Source organism: Oncorhynchus mykiss, chromosome 30, assembly GCF_013265735.2.
Source record: "Oncorhynchus mykiss isolate Arlee chromosome 30, USDA_OmykA_1.1, whole genome shotgun sequence".
NCBI lineage: Eukaryota > Metazoa > Chordata > Actinopteri > Salmoniformes > Salmonidae > Oncorhynchus > Oncorhynchus mykiss.
Genome location: NC_050570.1, coordinates 13267984 through 13281623, shown reverse-complemented (window position 1 = coordinate 13281623; position 13640 = coordinate 13267984). Strand labels below are relative to the sequence as shown.

The 13640-nt window shown below is 40.3% G+C and overlaps 1 protein-coding gene across 1 annotated transcript; it reads left to right on the top strand.

Moving 5' to 3' along the window:
- Positions 1–11502: 11502 nt before the first annotated feature.
- Positions 11503–13640, top strand: LOC110521353 (cathepsin D). The gene is given in 6 exon segments (XM_036968579.1): positions 11503–11616; positions 11779–11784; positions 11787–11913; positions 12814–12932; positions 13016–13212; positions 13415–13640. Coding segments are annotated over 6 exon segments (789 nt in total).

The window sequence follows — 13640 nt, the reverse complement described above, 5'->3', positions numbered from 1 at the left end:
GCCTCATGTACACACGGTGACACCACACTGTGTGTGTGTGTGTGTGTGTGTGTGTGTGTGTGTGTGTGTGTGTGTGTGTGTGTGTGTGTGTGTGTGTGTGTGTGTGTGTGTGTGTGTGTGTGTGTGTGTGTGTGTGTGTGTGTGTGTGTGTGTGTGTGTGTGTCAGGGAACACGCACAGCATTGGAATGTTTGGCTCCACCTCAGGATTAGAGAAGAGAACAGTAGAACAGTAGAACAGTAGAACAGTATAACAGCAGTCTGGATATGTTGTGTAAACATGGGATGAACCAATACTACAGTAAGGTATTATATTCCATCTTGAAAGGAAACTAAGGTTCAAACACTTGCATTAGCATAGAAGATGCCTAGACTGAACCGGTTCAGTTACAACAAAGTAACATCGGTCCCTCCATGAGTCAATAGTCAACCCCTCCATCGTCTGTTTATTGAGGAAATAACTATTCATATTTATCTCCAATCATATTCAATCTACATATGCTCTATAGGTGTAGCTCTTTGACTTTTATTCATGTTGAAAGTTGTCATGCATTTATAAAAATACATATTTAAATAGTTGCTAATAATAATCATAGCTTCCGCTGTGGCTATATGGTTTCCATAACAAGTCCAATCAAATATTAAGAATCTTATCAATAAGGTTAAGCTGTAGTTTTTCTTAATATTAATTTTGGAGTACAAATATGACCTTGATTATAATAATATTCGTTTTTAGGGGATAACTTGTGTAGTTTTGCGTGTCCTACTACTCCTGTGCAGCAGATAGCAGTATTGGTTCAGTATCTTTTTCTCAGTACGGAAAAACACTGTAGCAAGGCAAACAAGGTAGGGCAATCTGATGTGGGATATACAGTATATAAAGGCGATCCAAGCACTGTTCCAAATGATTCCTTATTCTGCATTATTTGTTCCTCACATGCTGAAGTTTGTCATTATAGCCTATTCAAAAAGACAATTGTGCACAAATGCCTATTTGCGAGTCTATTGACATTTTACTTTTGTTTTCATAAAAAAAACTTGGAGTATGAGATTGTTTGGGTTATTTTTTCATTTTTTTCACTCTCTTCCGCTTTATCAAGATGGATGTTTTTAATGGTGTGCAATCCCGATTAGGTTTGAAGGGCAGGAACCCAGTTACCAAGATTTATCACCTAAAACCACTCCCTTTTCCGAATATAAATAACTGCGAGAAACCGGTAAATTATCATAAATTATTCATATGAACAGCATGACGTGAAATGTAACTGTTAAATTATATGTGATGCCTAAATCTGGATTCTCGTTGACCAGATGCTTTTCAACATCATCTGGAGAAATTGTACACATAATATTAGGAAATATGTCATTATGAACACATGAAAATAGTGGTATCAATTTTTTAAAACATTTTCTACATTGAATAAGACTTTTAAGATAAATTGGGCTAAACATTTCTTAAAGAATCCAACTTAAAGTTGGAATTTCATCCCTCATTATATCTTCTTCCGTTTTGGTGGCTTCAAATGTATGTTATTTTGTAGCTACAGTGCCTTGCAAAAGTATTCGGCCCCCTTGAACTTTGCGACCTTTTGCCACATTTCAGGCTTCAAACATAAAGATATAAAACTGTATTTGTTTGTGAAGAATCAACAACAAGTGGGACACAATCATGAAGTGGAATGAAATTTATTGGATATTTCAAACTTTTTTAACATATCAAAAACTGAAAAATTGGGCGTGCAAAATTATTCAGCCCCTTTACTTTCAGTGCAGCAAACTCTCTCCAGAAGTTCAGTGAGGATCTCTGAATGATCCAATGTTGACCTAAATGACTAATGATGATAAATACAATCCACCTGTGTGTAATCAAGTCTCCGTATAAATGCACCTGCACTGTGATAGTCTCAGAGGTCCGTTAAAAGCGCAGAGAACATCATGAAGAACAAGGAACACACCAGGCAGGTCCGAGATACTGTTGTGAAGAAGTTTAAAGCTGGATTTGGATACAAAAAGATTTCCCAAGCTTTAAACATCCCAAGGAGCACTGTGCAAGCGATAATATTGAAATGGAAGGAGTATCAGACCACTGCAAATCTACCAAGACCTGGCCGTCCCTCTAAACTTTCAGCTCATACAAGGAGAAGACTGATCAGAGATGCAGCCAAGAGGCCCATGATCACTCTGGATGAACTGCAGAGATCTACAGCTGAGGTGGGAGACTCTGTCCATAGGACAACAATCAGTCGTATATTGCACAAATCTGGCCTTTATGGAAGAGTGGCAAGAAGAAAGCCATTTCTTAAAGATATCCATAAAAAGTGTTGTTTAAAGTTTGCCACAAGCCACCTGGGAGACACACCAAACATGTGGAAGAAGGTGCTCTGGTCAGATGAAACCAAAATTGAACTTTTTGGCAACAATGCAAAACGTTATGTTTGGTGTAAAAGCAACACAGCTCATCACCCTGAACACACCATCCCCACTGTCAAACATGGTGGTGGCAGCATCATGGTTTGGGCCTGCTTTTCTTCAGCAGGGACAGGGAAGATGGTTAAAATTGATGGGAAGATGGATGGAGCCAAATACAGGACCATTCTGGAAGAAAACCTGATGGAGTCTGCAAAAGACCTGAGACGGGAACGGAGATTTGTCTTCCAACAAGACAATGATCCAAAACATAAAGCAAAATCTACAATGGAATGGTTCAAAAATAAACATATCCAGGTGTTAGAATGGCCAAGTCAAAGTCCAGACCTGAATCCAATCGAGAATCTGTGGAAAGAACTGAAAACTGCTGTTCACAAATGCTCTCCATCCAACCTCACTGAGCTCGAGCTGTTTTGCAAGGAGGAATGGGAAAAAATGTCAGTCTCTCGATGTGCAAAACTGATAGAGACATACCCCAAGCGACTTACAGCTGTAATCGCAGCAAAAGGTGGCGCTACAAAGTATTAACTTAAGGGGGCTGAATAATTTTGCACGCCCAATTTTTCAGTTTTTGATTTGTTAAAAAAGTTTGAAATATCCAATAAATGTTGTTCCACTTCATGATTGTGTCCCACTTGTTGTTGATTCTTCACAAAAAATACAGTTTTATATCTTTATGTTTGAAGCCTGAAATGTGGCAAAAGGTCGCAAAGTTCAAGGGGGCCGAATACTTTCGCAAGGCACTGTATATATAACATTGATAAGATTCCTACAAAATGATCTGCTTTTCATAGACAAGTATTCTTAGCGTGGTCATTAATATATGAACATACTTTTTCCCCGCATAGGTATTTCATTTGGAACAGTAAAGATATTTTGTATAGAATCAAGTCTTTATTTTTTAAGAACTGGTTCAATAATCATATCCTACTGGTCAGTCAACTGTTTAATGCAGAAGGACTGTTACTCAATTATGAGGAATTTTGTATCTCGTTACAGAATCCCTGTTATACCTACTGTTGAGAGTTCGCCATAGTCTTCGATGCTATTCCATCTGGAACTCTCATGTTGTTTAGAGTTGTAACCAGACCTCACCTTCTTGAGCTACCCTCGCTTAATCCAGTTGACTCTCCAATTGGAAACGTGTGTTTCTCTTTGCTCCCTCAGAACAACATATCCATAGTGCTTTATTTCAAAGGGATATTGTATCTATTGTATCTATTGATATTGTATTTATTGATATTGTATCTGATATTGTATATATTGATATTGTATCTATTGTATCTATTGTATCTGTATCCTTATTCCACTGTGTACTGGAATACATTTGTCTATAATGGAATACATTTGTCTATAATGCTACACTACAGGACTATTTTGCTAGCACAGACTGGAATATGTTCCGGGATTCATCCAATGGCATTGAGTAATACACCACGTCAGTCATCGGCTTCATTAATAAGTGCATTGATGACGTCGTCCCCACAGTGACTGTTCGTACATATCCCAACCAGAAGCCATGGATTACAGGCAACATCCGCATCAAGCTAAAGGCTAGAGCTGCCACTTTCAAGGTGCAGGTGACTAATCCGGACACTTATATGAAATCGTGCTATGCCCTCAGACGAACCATCAAACAAACAAAGTGTCAATACAGGATGACGATTGAATCCTAAACCTGTTCTGACACTCGTCGGAGGTGACAGGGCTTGAAAACTATTACAGACTGCAAAGGGAAACCCAGCCATGAGCTGCCCAGTGACATGAGCCTACCAGACAAGCTTAATGCCTTTTATGATCGCTTTGAGGCAAGCAACACTGAAGCATGCATGTGAGCACCAGCTGCTCTGGGTGACTGTGATAACGCTCTCGGTAGCCGATGTGAACAAAACCTTTAAACAGGTCAACATTCACAAAGCCGCTGGGCCAGACGGATTACCAGGATGGGTACTCAAAGCATGTGTGGACCAACTGTCAAGTGTCTTCACTGACATTTTCAACCTCTCCCTGACTGAGTCTGTAATACCTACATGTTTCAAGCAGACCACCATTGTCCCTGTGCCCAAGGAAGCGAAGGTAACCTGCCTAAATGATTACCGCCCTGTGGCACTCATGTCGGTAGCCATGAAGTGCTTTGAAAGGCTGGTCATGGATCACATCAACAGCATCCTCCTAGACACCCTAGACCCCCTCCAATTCGCATACTGCCCCAACAGATCCACAGATGACGCAATCTCAATTGCACTCCACACTGCCCTTTCTCACTTATTCAAAAGGAACACCTATGTGAGAATGCTGTTAATTGACTACAGCTCAGTGTTCAACACCATAGTGCCCACGAAGCTCATCAGTAAGCTAAGGACTCTGGGACTAAACACCTCTCTCCGCAACTGAATCCTGGATTTCCTGATGGGCCAACCCCAGGTGGTAAGAGTCGGCTACAACACGTCTGCCACGCTGATCCTTAACACTGGGGCCCCTCCGGGGTGTGTACTTGGTCCCCTCCTGTATTCCCTGTTCACCCACAACTGCGTGGCCAAACACGACTCCGACACCATCATTAAGTTTGCTGGCGACACAACAGTGATCACCGACAATGATGAGACGGCCTATTGGGAGGAGGTCAGAGAACTGGCAGTGTGGTGCCAGGACAACAACCTCTCCCTCAATGTGAGCAAGACAAAGGAGCTGATTGTGGACTACAGGAAAAGGTGGGCCGAACAGGCCCCCATTAACATAGACGGGACTGTAGTGGAGCGGGTCGAGAGATTCAAGCTCCTTGGTGTCCACATCACCAACGAACTATGATTGTCCAAACATACCAAGACAGTCGTGAAGAGGGCATGCCAAACCTTTTCCCCCTCAGGAGACTGAAAAGATTTGGCATGGGTCCCCAGATTTTCAAAAGGTTCTACAGCTGCACCATCGAGAGCATCCTGACCGGTTGCATCACCACCTGGTACGTTAACTGTTCGCTATCTGACCGTAAGGCGCTACAGAGGGTAGTGGGAACGGCCCAGTACATCACTGGGGCCAAGCTTCCTGCCATCCAGGACCTATATAACAGGCGGTGTCAGAGGAAAGCCCAGAAAATTGTCGGAGACTGCACACTGACTCAGTACCGGTGCCCCCTGTATATAGCCTCGTTATTGTTATTCTTATTGTTTTACTTTTTATTATTACTTTTTATTTTAGCCTACTTGGTAAATATTTATTCTTCTTGAACTGTACTGTTGGTTAAGGACTCGTCAGTAAGCATTTCACGGTAAAGTCTACACTTGTTGTATTCGACGCATGTGGCAAATAAAGTTTGATTTGATTTTGATTTGATAATATCTGTTGGAAAAATGTATGGTTATTACCAAACAAATACCTGCTTGGTTAAAGAGGTCTCGTTCAGAATGATCCATAAGTATTACCCAGCAAATCATTACCTGAAGAAATTCAAAAAAGACATTAACATTAACAGTACTTTTTGTGTTGAGCATCCAGAAACAGTTTTGCATTTATTTTGGCACATGTAAAGAAATCATGGCAAGATAATTATAGTTTTATCATTGTTAATATTGTTGATGACTTTTGCTTATTATGGGAGAACGTGCTGGTCGATTTCCTTAACTATAATAAGGATAAAGAAAAACAATTTTACCTCATAAATCTAATTGTGGTAAATTCAGTAATGAGCAGTACATTAAGACCATTCTACATTATTTTAATAAGAAAGCTGTTATAACAGTCAATATGTGTGTATCTTTTAAGTTCTTTGTATAATCTGTAATTTGTTGTACCCCTTAGCACATGTTATCATTGTCTGTGTAAGGGTCGACGCTGGTAGAGACAGGTAGCAGGTACATGGAGGGAACATTTAATTGCGACGGACATGGGACAGGACAGGACAGGACAGCGCCTGGACGTAAACAGATGACAGCATTAATGCAGACACAGGGAACAAACGTGGGAGCAGACAGTTATACACGAGGCAATCAACAACGGGAAGTAGTCCAGGTGAGTCCAATGAGCTTTCCTGCGCGTAATGATGGTGACAGGTGTGCATGATGAAGGGTAGCCCTTGAGCGCCAGAGAGGGAGAGCGGGAGCAGGCGTGACAGTCTGTTTTTTTTAAATAGTTATTGTATGTATGTGTACTGGTGTTTCTCCAATAATAAAAAAAAAATAATAATAATAATTCTCTCTGCTCCCTGTTTGGTCAATCATCCAAAATAGATTATCCCGTTTAAGATGCATATAGGCATATACTGTATATAGATGTCCAAGCCTACCACTTTCAGGAAATACATTCAATGCCGATTTAGCCTTATATTTAGCTAATGAATGATGGGCTATGCATAATAAGCTTCTAACTTATAGCCTCTGTATCTTGCGCAATACGCACACCACCTGTGCTCCGCTGGCCTTTCTCCTAAAAAAAAGCTCCTTAGCTCTTTGAGTCCCATGCAAGAAAAGATAGACTATAATAGCTTGCTGGTCATTTTTTGTGTGCATTTATTATACCAATAGACTATTCAATGAGGGATGCAAGCTCATGTTTGCTGAATGTTAAATGAAGCAGCCAATAGAACTCATGGGTAGTTTGAAAGAAGTGCGAACGCGAGATGGCCCGTAGGATATAGCATTTATTTATTCAGACCCCATAACCATTCAATCTTCGTGAAGAGAAGTAGAAGCTGTCTGCATCTAATTCTAGTCTTATATTATGCAAGCATGTCATTAGAATTGTGATGATAAGGATAACGAAACGTATTTAATTGAACCGTTGAAAGCGAGGAACGAATGAAGCAACAATGGAGAGAGAAAGAGGACGTAGGCTATAATATTAGGGGAAATATTGTAAAAGGTGTATATATATGCAAGCCTACTAATTATAGAAATAGGCCCTATTATAATTCAACATTTAAATCAAATTCGCATGTGCTGCACCAGAATTGCATGTTCTCTCCCAACTTGATCATGGTTTGAACGAGGAGCGTAATTCCAGTCCATATAATACAGTATAAAACAATACACTAGGCCTACAATAATACAGTTCACACTCAGAAAGATTAGCCTACTGGAGTTTGTGTCATTTATTTACCCAATACAGCATATACAGTTGAAGTCGGAAGTTTACATACACTTAGGTTGTAGTCATTAAAACTCGTTTTTCAACCACTCCACAATTTTTTTAGTTTCGGTTAGGACAATTTCTTTAGTTTCGGTTAGGACATCTACTTTGTGCATGGCACAAGTCGTTTTTTCAACAATTGTTTACAGACAGATTATTTCACTTGTAATTCACTGTATCACAATTACAGTGGGTCAGAAGTTTACATACTCTAAGTTGACTGTGCTTTTAAACAGCTTGGAGAATTCCAGAAAATGTCATGGCTTTAGAAGCTTCTGAAAGGCTCATTTACATAATTTGAGTCAATTGGAGGTGTACCTGTGGATGTATTTCAAGGCCTACCTTGAAACTCAGTGCCTCTTTGCTTGACATCATAGGAAAATCAAAAGAAATCAGCCAAGACCTCAGAAAAACAATTATAGACCTCCACAAGTCTGGTTCATCCTTGGGAGCAATTTCCAAATGTCTGAAGGTACCACGTTCAACAGTACAAACAATAGTACACAAGTATAAACATCATGGGACCACGCAGCCGTCATACCGCTCAGGAAGGCACGTTATGTCTCCTAGAGATGAACATACTTTGGTGCGAAAAGTGCAAATCAATCCCAGAACAACAGCAAAGGACCTGGAGGAAACAGGTAGAAAAGTATCTGTATCCACATTAAACCGAGTCCTATATCGACATAACCTGAAAGGCAAGGAAAAAAGGCAAGGAAGAAGCCACTTCACCAAATCCGTCATAAAAAAAGCCAGCCATGTAATCTGAGGGAAATATGGGGAAATATGAGTCTCTAATATGGTCATAAATTTGTCAGGAGGTTAGGAAGTGCATCTCAGTTTCCACCTCATTTTATGGGCAATGTGCACATAGCCTGTCTTCTCTTGAGCCAGGTCTGCCTTTGGCAGCCATTCTCAATAGCAAGTCAAAGATTTGCTTAATTTTGGGTCAGTCAGTGGTCAGGTATTCTGCTACTGTGTACTCTCTGTTTAGGGCCAAATAGCATTCTAGTTCTCTCAGTTTTCTTGTAAAACTTTCCAATGTGTCTAGTAATCATCAATGTTTTCTCATGATTTGGTTGGGTCTAACTGTTGCTGTCCTGGGGCTCTGTGGTGTCTGTTTGTGTTTGTGAACAGAGCCCCAGGACCTCTGTAGGTGATGGCTTTGTTATGGAAGGTTTTGGAATTGCTTCCTTTTTGGTGGTTGTAGAATTTAACAGCTCTTTCCTGGATTTTGATAGCTGGTATTGGCCTAATTCTGCTCTGCATGCATTATTTTGGTGTTTTACGTTGTACACAGAGGATATTTTTGCAGAATTCTGCATGCAGAGTCTCAATTTAGTGTTTGTCCCATTTTGTGAATTCTTGTTTGGTGAGCGGACCCCAAACCTCACAACCATAAAGGGCAATGGGTGCGATACCTGATTCAAGTATTTTTTTAGCCAGATCCTAATTGGTATGTGAAATGTTATGTTCCTTTTATGTTCCTTTATATTCCTTTTGTCTCTCAGATTGTTCACAGCTTTGTGGAAGTTACCTGTGGTACTGATGTTTAGCATGAGGTATGTATCGTTTTTTTGTGTGCTCTAGGGCAACGGTGTCTAGATGGAATTTATATTTGTGGTCCTGGCAACTGGACCTTTTTTGGAACACCATTATTTTTGTCTTACTGAGATTTACTGTCAGGGCCCAGGTCTAACAGAATCTGTGCTTTATATTTAGGTGCTGCTGTAGGCCCTCCTTGGTTGGGGACAGAAGCACCAGATCATCTGCAAACAGTAGACATTTGACTTCAGATTCTAGTAGGGTGAGGTCGGGTGCTGCAGACTGTTCTAGTGCCCTCGCCAATTCCTTGATATATATATGTTGAAGAAGGTGGGGCTTAAGCTGCCCTGTGGAAAGACATTTTTGTTTTTTTTGTCAATTTTAACCGCACATTTGTTGTTTGTGTACATGGATTTTATAATGTTGTATGTTTTTCACACAACACCACTTTCCATATAGCAGACCCTCATGCCAAATTGAGTCGAAAGCTTTTGAAATCAACAAAGCATGAGAAGACTTTGCCTCTGTTTTGGTTTGTTTGTTTGTCAATTAGGGCGTGCAGGGTGACTACGTGGTCTGTCGTACGGTAATTTGGTAAAAAGCCAATTAAAAATATTCTTAGTACATTGTTTTCACTGAGGAAATGTACGAGTCTGTTAATGATAATGCAGATGATTTTCCCAAGGTAGCTGTTGACCCTCGGTAGTTATTGGGGTCAAATTTGGCTCCACTTTTGTGGATTGGGGTGATCAGTCTTTGGTTCCGAATATTGGATAAGATACCAGAGCTGAGGATGATGTTAAAGAGTTTAAGTATAGCCAACTGGAATTTGTGGTCTGTATATTTTATCATTTAATTTAGGATACCATGAACCCCACAGGCCTTTTTGGGTTGGAGGGTTTGTATTTTGTCCTGTAGTTCACTCAATGTAATTGGAGAATCCAGTGAGTTATGGTAGTCTTTAATAGTTGATTCTAATATTTATATTTAATCGTGTATATGTTTTTATTGTTTGTTCTTTGTTATAGAGCCAAAAATATTGGAGAAGTGGTTATCCATACATCACTGTTTTAGATAGATAACTCTTCGTGTTGTTGTTTGTTTTCTAATTTTTCGACGGCCTGTATCACATGGAGGGGGTCACCACGATGTCATGATTGATGGCAGATGGATGGGGAGAAGATACTGCATATTTTGGGATATTTTTCTGTTAGATTTTCAGATTAACTTTTTTTGCAAAGCTTTTTTTTTGGCTCCAGTTTTAAATATTTCACTGTCACGTTTATCATTCATCATTCATACAACAGCTGCCACCTTCAGTATATCATTGAAGCAACTGCTTAAACAGATTTGACAAATTAAACAATCAAGATTAACATAATATTTCAATATTCATTTACACAACGAAGTAAAAATATTGAATAAACTCCAAGAGCAGAAGCACAAAATGCATTCTGAATGACACACATTCTTCCTCAGGTGGAGCAGTGCCTGATAATAATTAGGTGGGTGCATATATTTGTCCAGTTTCACACAAGTGTGTTTTATATACATGTGTGAATTGGAAACGTGATTTTTGCATATCCCAACTCCCCCTGAGAGACCCTCTGAGAGTGAGGTCACAGCGAGGGATCAGTCAATTATTGATGGCGACCCTGGAGGAATTAGGGTTAAATGCCTTGCTCAAGGGCACATTGACAGATTTTTCACCTAGTCATCTTGGGGATTTGAACCAGCAACATTTGGTTGCTGTCCCAACACTCTTAAATGCTAGGCTGCCTGCCGCCGGCATAGTCTACATCAATAAGAATTATCTTAGCTCCAATATTTGAACCTGTGAATTAGCCTCAGGTAGGTAATGTGTTGGATGACAGGAGTGACAAGTACACAGAAACAAGCAAACAATGATTTGTATAAACTGCTCTCAGGAGAGATGATATCCAGTGTATGGATCCTTACTCTACTGTCCAACGCCACAGCAGTGGTAGAGAAGCCATCAGAATTTGCATTGACAACAACCACAAGAAAGACTCAAAATGAAGATTCTATATCTCTGTGTGTTAGCAGCATGTACGTGGACGTCCGAGTCACTCATACGGTATGATACACGGCAGATGTGTTTTTAATAGCATTTCTAGTTCATTTATAAAACGGCATTATTAACTGCATTATTAACTGCATTAATGTGTGGTTTGCAACTGGACATTACCTAAATTATGCAGTAATTCTATATGAATTATGTAGTGATAAAAATAGATTGCTGCTGTCTAGAGACCTTTTTCGTTCATACTTAGTGAAGGCTCGACAAAGGTCCCAGAGGCACTGAGAAGATCCTTATGTCCTGTGTACCTTTTTTGTTTATTTTGCTATCCAGTATACCCCTCACAAAGTGTAACTCCTTGAGACAATCTATGTCTGACTCAGAGGGGGATTTCAGTCGTCTATTCCATGATTCCTACTCCGACAACTTTGACGACGATGACGCCAGTGGGTCCAGCAAAGTGGCTCTGAGGAACTATGTTGACGTAAGGGTCTGCCCGCCTTATGCACAGTATAAGTCATATAAAAGTCCTATTTCATTTGCACAGTTAGTGGCCTTATGCACAGTAACTCAAGTCATACTTCACCCATTATGCATTACTCATTATGCATTGGTTTTGATATATCTTCTTCATCGTTGATGTGATTGTGTCTTCAGGCTCAGTTCTATGGAGAGATTAGTTTAGGAACCCCACCTCAAATGGTCAGGGTGACCTTTGACACTGGATCCAACAATCTCTGGGTGCCCTCTTCCAAGTGCTCCGTCGCTGACATCACATGCTGTAAGTCTCTCATCATGCACTGTGCACATGGCTAGACTATTCCCTGTAGCATATACACTTAAAGTACAAAACATTTTTACTGTAGGAATATCATGTATATCATATGTTACTGCAATGTAATGTTAGCACAGCCAGAGTATAGGAAAGTTAAAGGCGTATGGAAATATACACTGAGTGTACAAAACATTAAGAACACTGATCTTTCCATGGCAGACTGACCAGGTGAATCCAGGTGAAAACTATGATCCCTTGTTGATGTCATATTTTAAAACCACTTCAAACAGTGCAGATGAAGGGGAGGAGACAGGCTAAAGAAGGACTTTCAAAGTCTTGAGATAAATTTAGATATAGGTTGTGTATGTGTGCCATTCAAATAGTGAATGGGCAAGACAACATTTTAAGTACCTTTGAACAGGGCATGGTAGTAGGTGCCAGGCGCATCGGTTTGAATGTGTCAAGAACTGCAATGCTGCTGGGTTTTTCATGCTCAACAGTTTCCTGTGTGTATAAATAATGGTCCACCACCCAAAGGACATCCAGCCAACTTGACATAACTATGGCAAGCATTGGAGTCAACATGGGCCAGCATCCCTGTGGAACGCTTTCGACACCTTGTAGAGCCCAATGAATTGAGGCTGTTCTGAGGGCAAAAGGGGGTGCAACTCAATAATAGGAAGGTGTTTCTAATGTTTTGCACATTGAAGTAAATGGATATAAGGTTTAAAAATAAAGATAGAGAGAGTTAAGAGTTAAAACCCACGGCTGATTTCATGTCTGAGTGACATCATTTATGTCAATACTAGGAATAAACATGAGAATTGTGACTTCCTGTCTTAGCTAGTTTTTTGTTCAGAAAACACCATATCAAACTGATAATGTATGTTTAACGTTGTATTGCAGTGATTCACCGGAAATACAATGATACCAAGTCCAGCACATATGTCAAGGGTGGAAGAAAGTTTTCAATTCATTATGGACTGGGAAGTGTAACTGGGTACCTCAGCCAGGATACGTGCACAGTAAGTTTGGAAAGGAGGAGAAATGAATGGCTGCCACTGACAGATTATATAGGTTTAAATCATCTGCTTTGCTCTTCTGTCAGATTGGAAGTGTATCCGTAAAAGATCAGGTGTTTGGTGAGGCCGTCAAGATATATGGAGCGAACTTCGTTGGTGCTAAGTTCGATGGAGTTCTGGGAATGTCTTACCCAACAGATGATGCCATGAGCCCTGTCTTTGACAACATAATGAAAAAGAAGCTGTTGGCGGAGAATGTTTTCTCCTTCTACCTCAACCACAGGTGAGTGGCGATAGTGAAGTGGAACGCAGATCAGTATTGTATTTTATACCTATTTATCCAGAAAGTCCCATTGAGAAGAACTCTTTCCCAAGGGAGATCTGAATGAGCTGTAAGTTAACATGGCAGTTTTAGAAATCGACTTGTGCCACTGGAAATGAACTGCAGATGCTGTCTTCTGATGGGCGCTACTGTTCTGTGACAGGATCTCCTCCAACCAGCCAGGGGGACAGCTACTGCTGGGTGGGACTGACCCTGCATACTACACTGGGGACTTCCACTATGCCAACGTCACCACAAAGGACCTCTGGAACATCCACATGGACGGGTTAGTGCTGCTAACCAGTGTATTTATTACAACCAGTGTATTTTATTTTATCCGCATATCCCAACAACAGAATAATATGGGTCCGGTCTGTTGTGTTCAGTAA